Here is a 22,209-nt window from a genome sequence, read left to right as displayed (position 1 = left end):
CTACCGTTACAGGAATTATTCATTTTTATACGCAATCAAATACAAGGGGTAAAAATCTTCATACCATTTATACTAATGTGACAGAAATTATTCACTTTTATACGAAATCAAATACAAGGGGTAAAAATCTTCATATCATTTATACTACCGTTACAGGAATTATTCATTTTTATACGCAATCAAATACAAGGGGTAAAAATCTTCATACCATTTATACTAATGTGACAGAAATTATTCACTTTTATACGAAATCAAATACAAGGGGTAAAAATCTTCATACCATTTATACTAATGTGACTGAAATTATTCATTTTTATACGCAATCAAATACAAGGGGTAAAAATCTTCATACCATTTATACTAATATGACATAAATTATTCATTTTTATACGCAATCAAATACAAGGGGTAAAAATCAAACATATAGATGTACAACAACAAAACAATGATGTCAATACATGTTATGAGGGTAACAGTGCTAATGATAGCGATGAGACGGAAATCATATCAGAGACTGAAACTGTAAACATGAAAAGACAAAATTATTTTTTAAGATAAATAAAACATTTACTTACCAATACATTCGTGTTCAGTATAATTATCAATTTTAACATTTAGATTGCTACAATTGTTTTCATCATTCATTTTAGTAATTTAATTATTAATTAATAAAATTTAAATATAAAATTTGTAATAAAAGTTAAATATAAAACTGCTGCTTATAAGCACATTTTTTTTAGCGCCCCTTTAAAAAAATATAACGTATAAGTTTTTTCAAATCTACATTTTAATTTTAATATATACTGTATTTTGTTTACTAATTATAAATTACAAATTAATTTACTATAATATATAGATATTTATTAGTATTAAAAATAAAAACTCTAGAAAACAAATGCCTCCTCTTCCGGGCTCATGGATGTAATGTTAACTTTCCAATCAAATTGATTGCTATACGCATACATTGGTGGCCTAAGTGTCAATTGAATAGTCGGATAGCTATCGTCGTCGTCGTCGTCAACCTCTAGAGTCATACGTATGGTTTCAATGTCTGTAAACGGCTGGTCATTGACTAACATTACGAATTGGTTGACAATATCTCTTTAAATTAATAACAAATAAATTAATTGAAAAAATTTGCAAAAATAATTAAATAGTAGTCTATTATTATTATTTGATAATACAATGGTTGGGATTCGGGAAGCAATTCCTCAATAGTAAACCAACCGCTATTGCTATCAAATTCATTGTAATGTTTGGCCAAAATTAGGGCAAACTGTTTATTCCTGGATCCATGCATTGAAAACTCATCCCATAGCCGATCAAACCGTATATTAGACACTTCATACTCCAGGCCACGCATTATAAAGTCTAAGAGTGGTTGGGTGTGTGTGTGGGGGTGACATACAAACAAACAGAAAACATTATTAGCAATTAATAATATATTAAGTTATATATTAAACCGTTAATTGCTAGATAATCGATGGCAAATGTGATAAAGTTTTTATGAATAAAACCGCCCCAAACTAAACCGCTTAGTTGGCCATTGGTATCGATTAGTGGACAACCGGAAAACCCGTAGATATTGACAGCCGAATGGGCAACAATAGGTAGGTGTTCGCTGAATCTGGTACCGCCCACATAGTAGTGGTCGAAATGACTGCTAACCAAAGCCGACGGCTGTTCAACCATACCCGGATGTATATTGTAGGCTAACTGTCCGTGACCATACATGGCACCCGGTTGGCCATAGTCTAGGCCACCACTACCACCATCAGCTGATTCGTCGGGCATCGGCATCGGCTCGAATATTGGTAACATACGATTCAGTCGTACGAGTGCCAGATCCCAACACTGTTCAACATATACAACTGTACCCATTTCCTCGTACAAGATATCCGAGTCATAATCCAATTTGTATATGAAATCGATAATCGGTGAATGGCTAACAACATGATTGTTAGTTATCAATAGACAACCGTCCTCTGGATTGTTGGCCACTATAACACTGGATCCTTCCAATACATTCGCATAGCAATCGTCCAGTTGGTTGATAACGACAATACCTATAGATCGGATACAATGTCTTTTGATAGCATCGATATCGATGCCGTCCGGTAGTCGGTTATTAGCAAAATTTGGCGGTATGTCCATCATCTGCGCCAATGCCGATCTGATTGCTGTCAACGGCCATCGATACTGTTGTTGTTGTTGTGTTGGTGGTGGTTGTGGTAGTGGCGGTGCTGATGATGATGATGATGGCATACCAGTGCCAGATGATGATAATAACCAGTGGTGTCTATACGTTGAGTGTCTATGTGTTGGTGGTGTCCGCCATGTATTGTACTGTATGGCCATTACTATCATCGGTACCGATGATACTATAGCTGTTGCTGTTGTTGTGGTCGTCATCTTTAGCCGTCTTATTGCTAATAATTGTTTAGTGATTAAGACATTGAATATGTTTGACATTTTTGTTTGATTGTTTGATAATCAATAGTTAAACAGTTAATAACGATTTTATTATATATTTCTTATTTTATTATAACAGTTTTATTTAAAAAAAACAAATAATCATTATTAATTAGTATAGCTCCCCCATTCCCTTCCCCCCCAGCACTTGTTGGCACGCGATTATTATTTAGTATATAGTTTTTAATAATAAATATTATAAATAAATAAATTAAAACGCGCGACCGAAACAAAATTTTTTTAAACTTAAAATTTAAATAAATCTAAATATAAATATATATATAAATCTATTATTTTTTTAGTTATTATTACATTTATTGGTTTTTTTTAAAAATAAATGATTATCTATTGACTATTGATTCAAAAAATATTAGTTAAATATTAATAAAACAGAAAAACATTACCAAAAATGTCAAACATTTTCAATGTCTTAATCAGCAAACAATTAGGAGCTATAAGACAGATGTTGACGACAACAACAATAACAACGACAACAACTATACTATCGGTAGTACCGATAGTAATGGCCATACAGTCAAACACTAGGTGGACAACAACAACAATTACTACTTATAAATTATTACCAAAGTATAGACACCATTGTAGTAGTAGTAGTAGTAGTAGTAGGGCTGGTAGGTTGTCATCAGTATCAACATCATCGGGCACTGGTATGCCATTATCATTTGCATCATTACCACAACAACAACTGTATCGATGGCCGTTAACAACAAGATCGGCTCGTATGATGGATACCAATGGACGCCTTCCGGATGGCATCGATATCGTTGCTATCAGAAAACATTTCATCCGATCAATAGGTCTGGTAGTTACCAGCGAACTGGACGACTATGAAGTGGGCTATTCGGAGGGAACCGGTGTTATTATTGTGGCCAAAAACGACAACACTAACGGACAACAACAACCGGGTTGTCTATTGCTGACCAATTGTCATGTGGTCGGACAGTCGCCTATTGTTGAAGTCATGTATATATTGGAAGCCGAGGACAACGCCTACTCCGACGCCGACTCCGACGCCGACTCCGACGCCGATTACGGCGATGAAGACAACGATGAATACGACTTGTATGTAGAAACAGGCGAAGTCCTATATGTTGAGCCGCACTGGGATCTGGCACTGGTCCGACTGCATCGTACGGTCGACACATTTCAGCCGATACCCATTAAGGCCCGACAATCATCATCATCATCATCAGCCGATAGTATAGCGTTTGGCCAGCCGATAGCCATGTACGGTCACGGCGCCCAAATAGCTTGGACAGTACATCCGGGTATTGTTGTACAACCCTGGGCCCAACAATCCAATGTATACGATAGGTATTATACGAGTAGCAATCTGTTCAACGATTGTCAACCGATTGTATGCCATACGGCCATCATTGCACACGGTTTTTCCGGTTGTCCACTAATAGATACCGATGCCCTTTGAACTATGCGGTCTAGTTTGGGGCGGGTTTATGGATAAATCGTTGATTACGTTTGCCGACGACTATCAAACAGTTAACGGTATGTCATATATAGTATTGTTATAGGTAGTCACTGCCATTTCAATGCTATACTGATTGGTGTTTTAATGCTATAATTATTTCAATACAAGTGATTTTTGTTTGTGTTTAAATTTACTAAAGTGAATTTAACACAACGCTGTTTTATTTTTATTTAAATAATTATATTTGCTTAATACTAAAATCTAGAATTCACTTTTAAAAATGCATTTAAATGTTATACAGAAAAGTGAATAGTAAACACCTACTTTTAAGCAAAGTTTTATTTTATTTTTATTTAGTATTTCACTGTTAAAATAATGTATTGAAATGTTATACAGATCAGTGAGTAGTAAACTCCTACTTTTAAGCAAAGTTTTATTTTATTTTTACTCTGTATTTCACAGTTAAAATAATGTATTTAAATGTTATACAGAAAAATGAATAGTTTACGCCCAGGGATTAAAGCTGACTCAATACGACCTGATTATTTCTCACGTACACTTTAGTATAAATAGAGGTGTCTTTCAGACACCAAAATGGGTTCTCTTCTGAGATCAGTTCTCAGTTCTCTTCGGAGATCTCTTCGGAGTTCTCTTGGAGTGCTACAATGTATAACTGTTTATAAGATGAAATAAAAGTATTTGCATATTACTTTGTGTGTATTACTTACTCGTCGCGGCTGGTGGTCTTGGATTGCGTCATGGATTACACTATCGATGTTATACTGATGAAAGCTGACCACAAGAAAGATTACATCATGGATAACATTATCGATTGAGTCATGGAAGTACACCATGGATTACGTCATGGATGGTATTATGGATCACATATGGCTTCACTACAGGCCCATTGGTCCTATAGGCCCAACAGTTCTATAGGATACAGTTAACATAAAGGATAGCAATCGAACGCCGCGCCGATGGGAGTCGTCCTCTTATTACTTACGATTGTATTATAAGGATAGTATTAGTATATGACTATGACAAAACAGCGGTAAAGTGTACTTATAAGTATAGTATATGCAAACGTAAGCGCTATGATAGGTTAACTCAGATATAGTAATAAGGCACTAGACACGTTGGTCTACTGTCACACTGACCTACTGGTCTACAACTGGCCTACAACTGGTCTACAACTGGCCTACAACTGGTCTACTACTGGCCTACAACTGGCCTACAACTGGCCTACAACTGGCCTACAACTGGCCTACTGACCCTAGGTCAAGGTCACATGTCCAAGGTCAAGGTCACATGTTCAAGGTCAAGGTCACACGTCCAAGGTCAAGGTCACATGTCCAAGGTCAAGGTCACACGTCCAAGGTCAAGGTCACACGTCCAAGGTCAAGGTCACACGTCCAAGGTCAAGGTCACACGTCCAAGGTCAAGGTCACGCGTCCAAGGTCAAGGTCACGCGTCCAAGGTCAAGGTCACATTTCCAAGGTCAAGGTCATCGAGAACTGGAAATTGGGTTTTATGTACTGATGCCAATGGTACTTGTTGGAGATCAGTAGGACAAATGGTTATGGAGATATCAAGGAAAACATGTTTACCAAAACAGACCTTAAACTAGACTTTGTACCAATCAGTTGGATATCCGTATGGTAGTATTATACGGATAGTTTATGCAAGGAACAGCATAAACTAAAACAATCGGTCGACTAAATACTACACAAAACAACACATAGCTTTGTACACAACCAGTGATAGGAGATCCGCTCGCTCCTTAAGCCACACACCGATAGAGATGATAATGCTGGTACGTACAAGGCACAGTAAGGGCTTAGTCTTAAGCAATAGTAGGGTTTACATCACGGGTTAGTGAACACTCCCAAAGTGTTCACAGTAAAAATATACCCGTGATAACCCCACTTCCCTTACAGTATGTATATTGTTTGGAAGTACTGTATGTCTATCCCTACCCTCCCATCCCATCCCATCCCATCCCATCCCATCCCATCCCATCCCATCCCATCCCATCCCATCCCATCCCATCCCATCCCATCCCATCCCATCCCATCCCATCCCTACAGAGTTTATATTGCGGGCCATAGACTATGATTATGCCAATATAAGACTAAATCGGCTCCGGGATCACTATTCAATAGTAGGACCACTTGATAGACAATTGGGTATAGTTTTATGTATATTGTTTGGAAGTACTAAAATATTTTCAATACTGTATGTTATTGTCGTACATATAATACATATGTAATGTATTGTCAATAAGCGATGATTTGGTACCCAATAAACCATATAATTAACAATACATTCAATGAATACAATATTTTCAGAGACAGTAATAACGTTTGATATTATTATGTAATAAATTGAAAACTTAGTACTATTTACAACTGAGATTTTTCAATTTTCCAGTATTGCATCATGGACATTTATTTTTTTGTTGAAACATTTAGTATACAGTATAGTAGTATAGAAAGTTAATAAACAATAATAATGATATACAGTATTTTTTTTAATTAAATATTTAATGTAAAAAAAAACTAAATAATTTATATTAAATTATTATAATATCAAAAATAAATCTAAAATGATATCTTTTATATAATTGTTATTTAATTACTTCAATATTTTATGGGTTGAATAATGAATAATTAATTATTACATTAAGTAGGATAAATGGGGTTATAAATCACTATAAAGTTAATGGTGTATTTAAAACTCTATATAAAACCAAAACAATAAATATTAATAAAGATTATATTATAATTATCTACTATATATATTTTAACATTATTTAATACATACAAGTAAATTATTGTTACTATGACATAAGTTTTTGACATGTTTTTGATCTGACTTTAAAAATAAATCTTATAAAACAATCTCTAAACTAATCTGTAATTTGTACAAAATACAATAGACAAAAATTACGTTACTTTATATGAATTACGTTGATATACACAAATTACGTTATATACACAAATTACGGCATACACAAATTACGTCATATATAAATTATGTTCATATACACAAATTACGTCATATATAAATTATGTTCATATACACAAATTACGTCATGCATAAATTATGTTATATACACAAATTGTTATTTACACAAATTACGTCATATATAAATTATGTTGATATACAAAAATTACGTCACATAAATTCTGCTGATATACACAAATTACGTCGATATACAAATTATGTTCATATACACAAATTACGTCATACATAAATTCTGCTGATATACACAAATTACGTTATATACACAAATTACGGCATACACAAATTACGTCATATATAAATTATGTTGATACACACAAATTACGTCATACATAAATTATGCTGATATACACAAATTACGTCATACATAAATTATGCTGATATACACAAATTACGTAATACATAAATTATGCTGATATACACAAATTACGTCATACATAAATTATGCTGATATACACAAATTATCTTATATACACAAATTACGTCATATATAAATTATGCTGATATACACAAATTACGGCATACTTAAATTATGTTATACACACAAATTACGGCATACATAAATTATCTTATATACACAAATTACGTCATATATAAATTATGCTGATATACACAAATTACGTCATACTTAAATTATGTTATACACACAAATTACGTCATACTTAAATTACGTCGATATACACAAATTAAGTCATACATAAATTGTTATATACACGAATTACGTCATACATAAATTAAATTGATATACACAAATTACGTTATGTTACATAAATTATTTTAATATACASAAATTACGTCATACTTAAATTATGTTATATACTCAAATTACGTTACTTTACATGAATTACGTTTATATACATAAATTACGTTATTTACATGAATTACGTTGATATACAAATTACGGCATACATAGATTACGTTACTTTACATGAATTACGTTGATATGCACAAATTACGTTATTTTACATGAATTATTTATATTTACACAAATTACGTTGATACACACAAATTACACAAATTGAAGTTTTTTGTTGTTTGATAATCAATAGTTAAAGAGTTAATATAGTTTTATTATAGTTTTTTATTAAATTATTATTAATTAAAAAAAAATCACAGTTTTTTTTAAATAACAAATAATTTATTATCAATTATAATAGTAGATCTTGTCCTCTCCTCCACCCAGCACTTGTTGGCACGCGATTATTATTTAGTATATAGTTATTAACAGTAAATATTATAAATAAATAAATTTAAACGCGCGACCGAAACAAAACTTAATAAACTTAAAATTTAAATATATCTTATTTTTTAGTTATTATTACATTTATTGGTTTTTTAAAAAAAAATAAATGATTATCTATTGATTATTGATTCAAAAAATATTAGTTAAATATTAATAAAACAGAAAAACATTAACAAAAATGTCAAACATTTTCAATGTCTTAATCAATAAACAATTAGTAGCTATAAGACAGTTGTTGACAACAACAACAATAACAACGACAACAACTACACTATCGGTAGTACCGATAGTAATGGCCATACAGTCCAACACTAGGCGGACAACAATTACTACTTATAAATTATTACCAACGTATAGACACCATTGTAGTAGTAGGGCTGGTAGGTGGTCATCATCGGGCACTGGTATGCCATCATCGCCTGCATCACCACCACAACAACCGTATCGATGGCCGTTCACAACAAGATCGGCTCTGATGATGGACACCACCAACGATACCAATGGACGCCTCCCGGATGGCATCGATATCGTTGCTATCAGAAAACATTTCATCCGATCAATAGGTCTGGTAGTTACCAGCGAACTGGACGACTATGAAGTGGGCTATTCGGAGGGAACCGGTGTTATTATTGTGGCCAAAAACGACAACACTAACGGACAACAACAACCGGGTTGTCTATTGCTGACCAATTGTCATGTGGTCGGACAGTCGCCTATTGTTGAAGTCATGTATATATTGGAAGCCGAGGACAACGCCTACTCCGACGCCGACTCCGACGCCGACTCCGACGCCGATTACGGCGATGAAGACAACGATGAATACGACTTGTATGTAGAAACAGGCGAAGTCCTATATGTTGAGCCGCACTGGGATCTGGCACTGGTCCGACTGCATCGTACGGTCGACACATTTCAGCCGATACCCATTAAGGCCCGACAATCATCATCATCATCATCAGCCGATAGTATAGCGTTTGGCCAACCGATAGCCATGTACGGTCACGGCGCCCAAATAGCTTGGACAGTACATCCGGGTATTGTTGTACAACCCTGGGCCCAACAATCCAATGTATACGATAGGTATTATACGAGTAGCAATCTGTTCAACGATTGTCAACCGATTGTATGCCATACGGCCATCAATGCACACGGTTTTTCCGGTTGTCCACTCATTGATACCGATGCCCTGGAACTATGCGGTCTAGTTTGGGGCGGGTTTATGGATAAATCGTTGATTACGTTTGCCGACGACTATCAAACAGTTAACGGTATGTCATATACAGGTATATTGTTTGTAAGTACTGTATGTCTATCCCTACCCTACCATCCCTCCAGAGTTTATATTGCGGGCCATAGACTATGATTATGCCAATATAAGACTAAATCGGATCCGGGATCAGTATTCAATAGTAGGACCACTTGATAGACAATTGGGTTTAGTTTTATCCAAACATTACGATGAAAATGATAGAAACAATGTTTGGTTTACTATTGAGGAATTGCTACCCAAAGCTCAACAAATGTATTGTTTGTTTGTTTGTTTAAACTATAATTTACTAATTAATTAATTAATTAATTATTTTGTTTATGATTTAGAGATATTATTAACCGATTTGTAATGTTCGTCAACGACCAGCCGTTTACCGACATTCAGACCATACGGACAGCCCTATCAGTTGACGATGAAATCAGTTATCCGACTATTCAATTGACACTTAGGGCTCCTATGTTTAAGCTTAACAATCGATTTGATAGGAATGTTAACATTACATCCATGAGCCCGGATGTCGAGGCATTTGTTTTATAGAGTTTATTATATTTTTTTTACTAATAAATATCTATTTATATATATTATAGTTAATTAATTAATAATTTATTATTGTTATAGAAAATATATTTAAAGTATTAAACAATATTATAAATAATTATTTATTTATTAGAAAAATATATATATCTATCAAAATATTTGTTATTTGTTATTATATACTATGAATTTAATTATTTATTATTGTTATATTAAATATTTATTATAATAGTACAGTATTTATATTGTATTAAATAAATAATTAAGAAAATAAAACAATTGATTATTTGTTTCAATATTTATAATACAACTAATATTTTATTAATTATATTAATATATACTAATGTATACATTAAAAGGTATTATTATTATTATTAAAAATTATGAAATACATAAATAATATTTTTTTGTTAATTTACATATTATATACATTGTATTATTTACATATATTAATTAAATCAATATTGTTTATAATAGTTTATATAATATATTTTAATATTATATATATATATATATAAATATATATTTACGGTATATTGATATTACAGATACATAAATAAACAAAACAAAACAAAAAAAATTATCATATTTTTTATGTTATTAAATATATTGAATATACTGTACAATATTTTAGAGATTTATATATAAAATTGTTAGTATAATAAAAAATTATATATTAGATATTAATAATAATAATAAATATACCTTTAAAAAAATCTACCATGAACAAAAATCTATTGAAACTAATCGGTCGTCTAGTATTTTATATGGTCTGTACGGGCACCTGTATGTATCAGGTGTCGAAAATTTGTGGCCTATATTTTGCATATAAGACAACAATATCCGTACGATTTGATAATATATCGCAAATATCGTTACCGGCTATTACCCTATGTATCGATAAGGGCTATCTGGTAGTACCGGAGCTATTGGATAGGCTATTAGCTATGGACAGCTGGTCGTCGTCGTCGTCGTCTATGACCAACAAATCTTCGTCGGCGGCCAGTCGTCAGCGTATCAAAGACTATCTGAACAACAATATGACAATTGCCGAACAAATTCGGTCACTGTATCCGATGGACACTGTCCTCAATGGTAGCTGTAGTGTTATGCGACCGCTGGCCATCAAAGACAGCGGCGACGGCGGCGACGGTCATTATGTCGGCTGCGATCGTTTGTCGCCGATTAGACTGTCCATCAGTGCCGACGATATGTGCTATTCGTTGTTCACACAATTGGATGGCGAACCCGATCACAACTATATGATCGACAACTATGACCGTATGTTTGAAGATTTGTATATTGAAATTGTTAACGTTATGGTCAAACAGGACATACCATCAGTACATTTATGTTTTCATCAGCGCAGGGAACAACTGTTGAGGTATCGGTAGAGATGGGCAAATAGAAAGTTTCTAATAAATTTTCCATGAGAAAGTTTCTCATGAATAAATTTCTATAGAAATTTAACTTTTTTGTTATACAAATGGGATCCCCATATCTATAGATATTGTAAAACTATAAATATATATTAATGAGACAATACTACTATACATATAATATTATACTAGATATAGGATAGATTACTGTATAATACTATTATTATACAAATGGGAGAACTATATAAATAATTATAATTATTTAATAATAATCAGTTTTGTAAAATTTTATTATATCATAGTCTGATATAATTAAATAAATTAATTTTTTTTAATTTAATTAATAATTAAAATACTAATAAAAATATTTAAATATTACTTATAAAAACAATGTTAAAGATAACAAATATGAGAGCAATAAAAAATTAACCATGGGGATCTCATAAATAGAAATTTCTTTTAGAAACTTTCTAGAAATTTCTCTATTATTTTTTTATAAATTTTTCTTCTTTTTTTTTGCCAATACTAGGTATCGGACATCCAATAGTATAGAGTTTACACGAGTCGACCAATTTGTATCATTCATTCAGTACCATAAAACCAGTGTCCATCTGATGCCCGGTCCGTACGATACAAATTGTTTTGATTATCGCCTAACCGGCTATAATTCACGTGACGAATGTATATCCCGGTGCCGATTGACGAAACTAATCTCGACTCTCGGCGGTCGTTGGCCGGGCAACTATTTAGCCTACAATCTATCGGCCGATCTGTATATTGTCGACATTTTCGGTAACGACACAAACACCGATGGTTTCGCCTACAATGATAGTCTGGACGCACAGATTGGCAACCATTGTAAGCGCCAATGCGGACAACTGGCCGACTGTTATCTAGAAACCTACGACATCCGATTGGATCGATTCCAGTACAATACCGACAACTTCTACGTAGTCGTTCAGCCGCCACAAGTGGCCGACCAAGTGGTCAGACATCGACCGAAATTGATTTTCGAAGAACTATTTTCACTGACCGGTAGTCTCGTTAGTCTATGGTTCGGCGTATCGGTAGTCATGTTGACCGACGGGTTACGGGTTTCCTATGATTTTCTGGTTAAATATTTTGGCGGTAATGGCGGCGGTGTCGGTGGTGGTGGTGGTGGTGGCGGTTGTGGTGTCGGTATTTATTTTGTCAAAAATATTGCAATTATTCATAACAATAACAATAATAATAATAATAATTGTGATAAAACTCAAACTAATTTGAATGAAATTAAATGTATTAATAATAATAATAATAATAATAATTATAATAAATTGAAAAATATTAAAAAGTTTCTATATTAAGACAAATATATACGTTATATATATACCAATAAAATATATTACAATAAAAAAATTAATTACAGTATTTTTCACAGTTATTTCAAAAGTATACTTATTTGAATTTTTGATAGTTTAATATATGCATTGATTTTTATTCACATCAAATTGTTGTACAATTTTCGTTTTATGAAAGCTTTTTTTTTTAAAAAAAAAGATAAAATTTATTATCATTTATAAAATAATTTATCTAAAAAATTACTTTTTCATAAAAATATTGATCATAATAGATAAGATAGACAAAACATCAACAAAACCCAGTTGAGAATGCTTTAAAAGCATTTCCAAACGAATTCCTTATCTTAAAAAAGAAAAAAATCAAAAAAATAATCAAAAATTTTTGTAGCGGAGCCTGGATTCGAACCTATGTCCTCGTGGGACAGACAGACAGACAGACTTTTACTTATTATTATTTTTTTGGACGTTTTTTGTCTGTAGTTTCATTGTTTGTGTCATCTCTTTCTTGTAATACATTTGAAACAATTGGTGATCAACAACAACGACAACAACGATGATGTCGATGAAGAAGAAGAAGACAACGGAAGAAGTGGTAAGCAAAATATTTTTATTCAATAATAATAATAATAATAATTTTCTGATTGATAGGGAGAGTCAAAGACTGAGAGAGTTAAGGACTGAGAGAGAGAGCACATGTCAATGTCTGCCCTTTTTATAGAGCGCTGGAAGTGCTCTCTGAGCTGTTGTGAACAGTGGCGCCTTTACTGGGCGTCACCCGCACCTCCTGAGGGTTGGCCATCTCTTGATGGGCTTCTTTGTTGATCTTCAAGTCCACCATTGTTTGGATCAGCTGATTGAATGGAATGGACGGGTTGTCGGCTGCCGATTGATTGACCGCTTGAATGTTGTGTTCATTTTGATTGATCGTCTCCTCTGATCCGATGTTGGCCTCGCGGGTCAGGTATGGCCACAATCGTGAGGAATGAACATCAAAGGTGCGAATCTCTTGATTGCATTTGGAATCCAATTGCTTGATTCGGAAGCTTTCTGAACCGAATTTTCCGATGATTACGCACGGAGCCAAAAATCTCGGGGACAATTTTCCAACGCGTGACGGGTGAGTTTCGGGTAATCGGTATCTCACGATATCACCGATTTTGAAATTTTGTTTCACAGCTTTTTCATTTGTTTTTTCTTGTCTTTTCAGCTGTTGATCTCTTGAGCGTTCAACTGCCAGTCGACGCATCTCTTCAATCGATTTGTTGATCACAAATGTTGAACAGTGGCCGAACTGAAGCAATCTTGGAGGGAATCCGGTGCTGTCACTGATGGTGTCGTTCAAGTTTTGGACAACGTTTCTCAGCAGCGATGACCATCGGGTTTTCGGACTGTTGATCAATTCAGTGTGGAGTGCAGTGACAATGGATCCATTCACGCGTTCGCAAACACCGTTGGCCTGACTTCTGTAGGTCGGTGTCAGGAGTTGTTTGACTTTTCGGTTGTCGAGGAAATTTTTCACACAGTTAACTCCATTGTCATTGAGTAGCGATTGAGGAGGTCCGACATCATCAAAGAGTTGACTCAAAAACGAGACAGTGGCCTCGCCGGTGATTTGTCGAACAGCTTTGGCCCAAACAAAACGTGAGTGCAAGTCAATGACTACCAAAATGTTTTTTGCTGACGTGTTCTGAGCTGATGTTCCCATGACTATGGCATCTGTAGCCCAAATGACATTTGGTTTTTCCGGTGTAGGGATTGGATGTGTTGGCCGAAGAGATGAAGAATTGGGTGACTTTGACAACTGACATGAATGACAAGATTTAACGAAATCGCGGATCATTGAATCTCTCTTTGGCCACCAATAGCGATGGGCTATCATTTTGGTCATCCTTTCAGCACCAACATGACTGAGGTTGTCATGAAATGACTTCAAGATTTCAGGCACAAGACTTGGCGGCACAACGGTTCTGTCCAAACCACGATAGTGAACAGTGGTGAGTCCATTGATGAGATGTGTCTTGCGGAGTCCGTACTCTTGAATTTCATTTTGTCTGTTCAGGAACTCATCGGTGTTGATGTGACAGACCATTGGGCTTCGACTGAGCGCGTCGGCGACGTGATTCGTTGAACCTGGTCTATGCTTGACTGTGAAATCAAAAGTGCTCAATCGAATCGACCATCTAAACAATCGACTGTTGGGATTTTGAAGAGTGAACAGCCATTTCAGACAGGAACAGTCTGTGATAACTTGAAATTTGGTGCCGTCGAGGTATACCCGAAAGTACTCAATGGCCTTCACCACTGCAAAGCACTCTCTTTCGCTGGCCGAATACCTTTGTTCGGTTTCATTGAGTTTTGCGGACCAGTAGGCCACTGGCTTTTCTTGACCGTCAGGAGACAACTGTGAGAGGACCGCACCTAAGCCTATGAGGCTAGCGTCGGTGGTGAGTGTGATTGGCAAAGTGGGATCAAACACGGACAAGACAGGAGCTGAAGTGAGTTTTTCTCTCAACTGATTGAATGCAATTTCTTCGGGTCCATTGATGTCCCACTGAAATTTTTCTTTTCCTTTTGTTTTGTCAGTCAATGGTTTGGCAATAGTGCTGAAGTCTGGAATGAAGCTTCGGTAAAAGTTGGCCAAACCAAGGAACGATCGCGTTTGTCGGAGAGAGGATGGTCGGGGAAAGTCTTGAATGGCCCGGATCTTGTCATCGGATGGTCTGACCTTTCCAGCAGAGAGTCGGTGTCCAAGAAAGGCGACTTCATCGGTGGCAAACACGCACTTCTCTTTTCTCAATTTGATGCCCTCTGCGGCCAATCGGTTGAAAAGCCTGGACAACAACTGCAGATGTTCTTGAAGAGTCGTGGTGTGCACAATGAGATCGTCGAGGAACTGTTCAACTCCTTGACCGAGAAATTCATCCAACACGCCTCGGATGACGCGTTGAAAGACTGATGTCGCGTTTTTCAAACCCATTGGGAGTGTCAGGTGTTCAAACTGACCAAATGGTGTCACGAATGCCGTGAGTTCAATGCTCTGTGGGTGAAGCGGTACATGCCAGTACCCCCACGCAACATCCAGAGTGGAGAAAACTTTTGAACCAACCATTTTGTCGATGAGATCCCGGATCAGTGGCAAAGGATGCCTTTCAGGAATGGTGATGGCGTTCAGTTTTCGGAAGTCGATGACGGGACGATAGCCGCCATCTTTTTTCGGGACAAGAAAAGCTGCTGAAGCATAAGGTGACCTGCTTTTGCGGATGAGTCCTACATTCAACAAGTTGTCCACATGTTTCTTGAGCTCGGCTTCGCGAGGTGGCGATAGCCGGAACGGGCGCACATGAAATGGTTGTGCATTTGGAATCAAACGGATCTCATGTTCAAACCCTTTGATTCGGCCAACATCTGTGGTGTCTTGAGCGAAGACATCTGTGCGGTTAACCAGTGTTTCCAGGGCTGGCGATTCATTCAAAGGTTGCAAAGCAAAGCTTTTGTGCTGCACCATTGATCCGAAATCCACTTGAAGTCTTGCGCTTTTTGCCAAATCCAGACCAATCAGCATCTCATGCTCCAGGTTTTCCAGGATTTGGATTTTGAATTGAAGTCTTTTTCCTTCAAGTGTCACTGGAGCCGTAACGGCGCCAAGTGTTCTCCCTATGCCGTCCACATGCCGTATGGCTATCGACTGCCTCTCATCCCACTGCAGCCCCAACCTATCAGCTGCCGATTTTGATATCGCGCTAATCGTTGAGCCTGAGTCAAGGAAGGCGAGCAGATGATGACCGTCGACTTGCGTTGGGAACCAAATGAAATCCAAAGGATTTTCTTCATCATTGATGTGGTGGAGCCCTACTGTTTTGGCCGTTGACACCGGGACATCAGTTTGTGAAGTCTTTTGGTTCTCCAATTTTGTTGGAAGTGTTTGCGCCACATCTGAAGAAGAGAGTGAGCGCATGCAATGGATGCCTGACATTTGGCCGGAACTGGAAGAGCTTGAAGTCGATGCTTGGGTGGTCTTGAGATTTGAGACGGCAGCCCAGTCGGGACAGTCTTGCTTCCAGTGCATTTCCTTTTTGCCAAAGAGTTTGCATACCGGACACGGAGCAGGTGGTGCTTTGGATTTGTCAAAGCGAGACTTTTTGTCAATTTTTGGCGGTCCTTTTTGACCTTTGTCTGTCGGTTCAATTGTCTGGACCGTTGCGGTCGGCGGTTTGAACCGATTGTTTCGAGTCATCTCTTTTGATGATCTCAAACTTTCTTCGATCACCATCGCAATGGCCAACCATTCCGCGGGTGTACCCGGTCTCTGGGCGGCGATTTGAGTTCTGGTGAGGGTGTTGGGCACTCCCTTGTTGAGAATGGCCACTTGGTTTTCATCGGACAGTTTGGCCAAATTGAGCAGTCGACGCTTGTCATTGTAGTAGGCCTCGACTGTCTCACTTGGTTTCAATTCTCTGTCCATGGCTTCTGAGAGCGGATTTTTGATGAGACGACCAAAACGTCCCAACATTTTTTCTTTCACTTCATTCCATGTGATCTCATCAGCAAATGGTGCGATTTCCATGACCAGGAACTGCATTGCTTCTCCTGTGACATGTTTGGCCAGTGCAGTGATTCTGTCGCTGTCTGTGTAGCCACGTGTGATCAATGAGAAGATGCCGAGCCATGTGTCCGCCTTCACCAATGGATCACTTCCGGAGAACACATCAGTGAACCTTCCAGTGGAAACTCCGCGTCTTTTGATTGGTTGAATGTCCTCATCGCTGTTATTGTCGATCACGAGATGTTCAACAGTGTTGGCCAGATTTCGTTGTGAAGCAGATCTGGTGTTGACAGCCATTTGGTACCCACCAGACTGTGCTCCACGTGAACCGGAAGCGGAAGTTCGAGCCCTTTGGGACGCCATTTCTTGAGCACTGAGTTCAACCTCCTGTTCAGTTTCGGAGTGTTGATCTGTGGGCTCTTGATTGGTGTTTTTTGCGGGGGCTTTCTTGTTGCGACCAGTCTTTTTTCCAGCCATTGTTGAAGATGTGATTCAGTTGAAAATGTGTTTTTTTGTTGAGTTGAATTGAAAATCAGTCGTGATTTTGTTCTATTCTGCAGCGACTGCGCCAGTGAAACAATTGGTGATCAACAACAACGACAACAACGATGATGTCGATGAAGAAGAAGAAGACAACGGAAGAAGTGGTAAGCAAAATATTTTTATTCAATAATAATAATAATAATAATTTTCTGATTGATAGGGAGAGTCAAAGACTGAGAGAGTTAAGGACTGAGAGAGAGAGCACATGTCAATGTCTGCCCTTTTTATAGAGCGCTGGAAGTGCTCTCTGAGCTGTTGTGAACAGTGGCGCCTTTACTGGGCGTCACATTCATTTAATTAACGCCCTCCTTACCCTATGTTCGCATGTAGTCATTAATAAAAATACGTTCTCATGTCCCTAACAGCTAACCCCCCCCCCATCCCACCACAAAAAAAAATAAAATATCTAAATACGAAAGTTTTTAAAGTCTCTACCACTCCCTTCCCATCCCCTCGTTTGCAAAAGTAGCCTTGGCCAACCCCCTCCCCTCAAGTTCGAACGTAATATACGAACCACCCCTAATGTTAAATTTTTTTAATAAAAACTTATTTTTATCAAACAAACTTTATTTATTTATGATTTCTAATAAAAATAGTTTGTAGTATAATATGTAAAATAGTTGTATAAATTTTATAATAAGTTTATAATCAAAATAATTTACTTTTATGAAAACTTAATTGAATAAAAAACTAAATTCAAATTTAATGATTGATTTTTTTTTAATTAATACAAACTTTTAATAAATTTTTAATAAATGCCATGAAAACATTTTTTTTCATCTGAATTATTATAAATAATCAAATATTTACAATTATATACAGTTTGTTGTTTACTATATACAGTATATGTATTTATTTATTGTATTAATTGTATAAATAATAATAATAATTAATTGTTTTATTTTTGTTCAATTGAAAAATAATTTATTAGATTTTAAGATATAATATACAAATATACTGTATATATAATATACTATATGTTATTTTATAAAAATTTCTATACATTATATTAATACTGTTTTAAAAAATAAAATTTTGTTTAGACTATCATACGATATATATATATACTCTAATAATTTAAAACTAAAAAAAAAATTTTGTTATCAATTATTGCAAATCAATTATTATTGAGGTTTAATGAGTCATAAATTATGACATTTACAACAAATAATAATAATAATAATGAAAATAAAACAACTATTGTAATAATGATAAAAAAAATAAATATTGCTTTCAAGTTATTAGTAATTTATATATTTTTTTTAAGACACTTATCTCAACACTTATTTAAGTTTATTTAACTTAAAATAAAAATTTCTAATAAACTAAATAATAAATATCAATATATATATATATATATTATATATATATTATCTGATAATGTTAGATTGCAGTTAATTTTTGTAATTTTTATTAATATCAATCCTAGTACATTTTTTTTAGTAAAATTTAATATCTATTATATATATATATATAGACACTTATTCAGGTTAAAAATATTTTTTATTTAGATAACTATATAATTTTAGATAACTATAGATTTAGTAACTTATGATTATTATGATTATTATTTATTTTTTAAAAAAAAATTAAACATTTTTTGTTAATAATAATAATAATAATTAATAAAATTAAAAATACAGTTATTAGTATTCAATTATGAATCAATTTAATAAATTATTATTTGCAACACTATTTGTAATAACATTTATTAATATATCAATTTTATTAGTTTATAAAATTATATCAAATAATCATAATAATAATAATGCTAAAAATATTACTTATGTTATAAATAATATAACAAATATACATAACTACAAAACTAATTACAATTATCCGATAAATAATAATAATAATAATAATAAAAATAATATAAATAGTAGTAATGCTAATAATAATAATAATAATAATTTAAATATACATTCAATTGATAGTACTATTAGTAGTACTTATAGTAGTAGTAATAGTAGTAGTAATGTTCAAACTGATGATCCGTTAATAACCGTTAATAATCCTGAAAAACCACCGGCTCTTGAGTTGACCCGTTTGGTAACAATTGATCCGATGGTATGTAGGGGTGGGCACAACATCACTATATTCATAATGAGTGGCAATGGAAACGGTTATTACCAGAGAAGACAACAGCTACGGAAGGGATGGGTGGGTGCTGTCCGACAAAACATGATTGATGTCTGGTTTGTTTTGGGACTCAGTAGTCATAGTAATGATAATAATAATAATAAAGAGCTGCTGACCGGAGAAGCGGACAGTTATCACGATTTAATACAATTTGGTTTTCTGGATGACTATTTAAATCTAACATTGAAAACCATTGCAACCCTTGGTTGGCACCGTAGGTATTGTCCGGACAGTAGATTACTGTTCAAATTGGATGACGACGTCTTTGTCAATGCAGACAAACTGTTGGATGTATTGCCTGAACTGATGGCATCGGGAGAGCCGGGTATTGGCGGACAACTTAACTATGTGTTGGACGTCGTACGCGACAATACAAGCAAATGGTATGTCCCTCAAGAGTATTACCAACCGGCCGAATATCCGTCATATCCGACTGGTTCGGCATATTTCATGGACAACCTGAGCCGCGATCGACTATTGGACACTGTGTTTGACCAGTCGTCGTCCGATAGTAGATATATACAACTACCCGAAGATGCTTTTATGTGCGGAATTGTGGCCAATAGGACAGGTGTTCGCCGATTTGATAGTCCGCTAATAGTTGTCGGCGACTATTGTAAATGTTTAGCAAAATTACATACCGTTCCCATACATTTTGCATGTAATCCCTGGGAAACGTGGCTTAAGTTTATTAATTCTCCAATAATTTCTGCAAATCTATCGTATGTTGATTGCGACTAAAAAAAATCTAAAAAATTTATTATTTAAAAAAAATAATTTAATTTATAAAAATTTTATATATTATTTATTAATAAATACTACTACTAATAATAATACTTAATTACTATACTAATTATAGTTTTGTTTAGAAATTAATTTTGTTTTTTCAACCAAATAAAAATTATCCATAATTATTTCAATTAAAGTTAATAATTTTTTTAAAAAATAAATTTTTATATAGAATTAGTACAAAAAAATTTGTAAATAAATTTATGTTTGTCAAATAAAAAATATTTACTATTTAAAAGTAATATAAATGTATTGTAATTTATATACAATTTTTGTTTTGTTATTAATAATATCTAAATAGAATAAAATACTTCACTAACTATTACTTTTTTTAAGTTTTCATACCAGGGTCTTAAAAATGACAGGCATAAAAGTGACAGCACAATCGATTACACTTTTTTAATGCACTGCCCTAATTCTGCCATTAGATAAGAATCTATTTTCTATTGGGTACATCTATTATTTAACACAATCTATTTATTAATTTAGGTTTGTATATATTAAATAATATATATTTGATATTCAATATTCGATATAAGATATACGATATACGATATAGGATTTTCAATATTCATAATTCGATATTCAATATAGGATATTCGATATTCCTAATTCGATATTCGGTATTCAGAATTCGGTATTTGGTTTACGATATTTGATATTCGATATTCTATATTCTATATCCTATATAGAATATAGGATTTTCGATATTCATAATATGATATAGGATTCTCGATATTCAATATTCGATATTCGGTATTCGATATTCTATATTCGATATTCGATATTCGATATTCGATATTCGGTATTCGGTATTCGGTATTCGATATACGGTATTCGGTATTCTATATTCGATATAAAATATAGGATTTTCGATATTCCTAATTCGATATTCGGTATTCGGTATTCGATATTCCTAATTCAATATTCGATATTTGGTATTCAGATTTCGGTATTCGGTATTCGGTATTCGATATTTGGTATTCAGATTTCGGTATTCGGTATTCGATATTCGGAATTCGATATTCAGTATTCGGTATTCGGTATTCGGTATTCGATATTCGGTATTCGATATTCGGAATTCGATATTCGGAATTCGATATTCGGTATTTGGTATTAGATTTTCGATATTCCTAATTCGATATTCGGTATTCGGTATTCGGTATTCGGTATTCGGTATTCGGTATTCGATATTCGATATTCGGTATTCGATATTCGATATTCGGTATTCGGTATTCTATATTCGATATAAAATATAAAATATAGGATTTTCGATATTCATAATTCGATATAGGATTCTCGATATTCAATTTTCGATATTCGATATTCGGAATTCGATATTCGGTATTCGGTATTCGATATTCGGTATTCGGTATTCGATATTCGGTATTCGATATTCGATATTCGATATTCGATATTCGGTATTCTATATTCAATATAAAATATAGGATTTTCGATATTCATAATTCGATATAGGATTCTC

At 34.4% G+C, this 22,209-nt stretch overlaps 2 protein-coding genes across 2 annotated transcripts; one reads left to right on the top strand and one right to left on the bottom strand.

Moving 5' to 3' along the window:
• Nucleotides 1-884: 884 nt before the first annotated feature.
• LOC128954971 (uncharacterized) lies at nt 885-2,516 on the bottom strand. The gene is made up of 3 exons (XM_054300592.1): nt 1,464-2,516; nt 1,185-1,371; nt 885-1,101 (listed from the first exon to the last, which is right to left on the bottom strand). The coding sequence occupies exons 1-3, from the start codon at nt 2,470-2,472 to the stop codon at nt 885-887; spliced, it is 1,413 nt and encodes a 470-aa protein (XP_054156567.1). The 5' UTR covers nt 2,473-2,516.
• A 5,848-nt stretch (nt 2,517-8,364) lies between these two features.
• Nucleotides 8,365-9,993, top strand: LOC128954970 (uncharacterized). Its single transcript, XM_054300591.1, has 3 exons — nt 8,365-9,454; nt 9,522-9,708; nt 9,783-9,993. Exons 1-3 carry the CDS (start codon nt 8,365-8,367, stop codon nt 9,991-9,993), a joined length of 1,488 nt encoding a protein of 495 aa, XP_054156566.1.
• Nucleotides 9,994-22,209: the final 12,216 nt, after the last annotated feature.

The sequence above is a fragment of the Oppia nitens genome, unplaced genomic scaffold (genome assembly GCF_028296485.1).
Source record: "Oppia nitens isolate AA-2021 unplaced genomic scaffold, nextdenovo-longstitch-racon4-pilon3 scaffold2_pilon_pilon_pilon, whole genome shotgun sequence".
Taxonomy (NCBI): domain Eukaryota; kingdom Metazoa; phylum Arthropoda; class Arachnida; order Sarcoptiformes; family Oppiidae; genus Oppia; species Oppia nitens.
The sequence above is the reverse complement of the archived record's forward strand: the minus strand, read 5'-3'. Positions and strand labels throughout refer to the sequence as shown.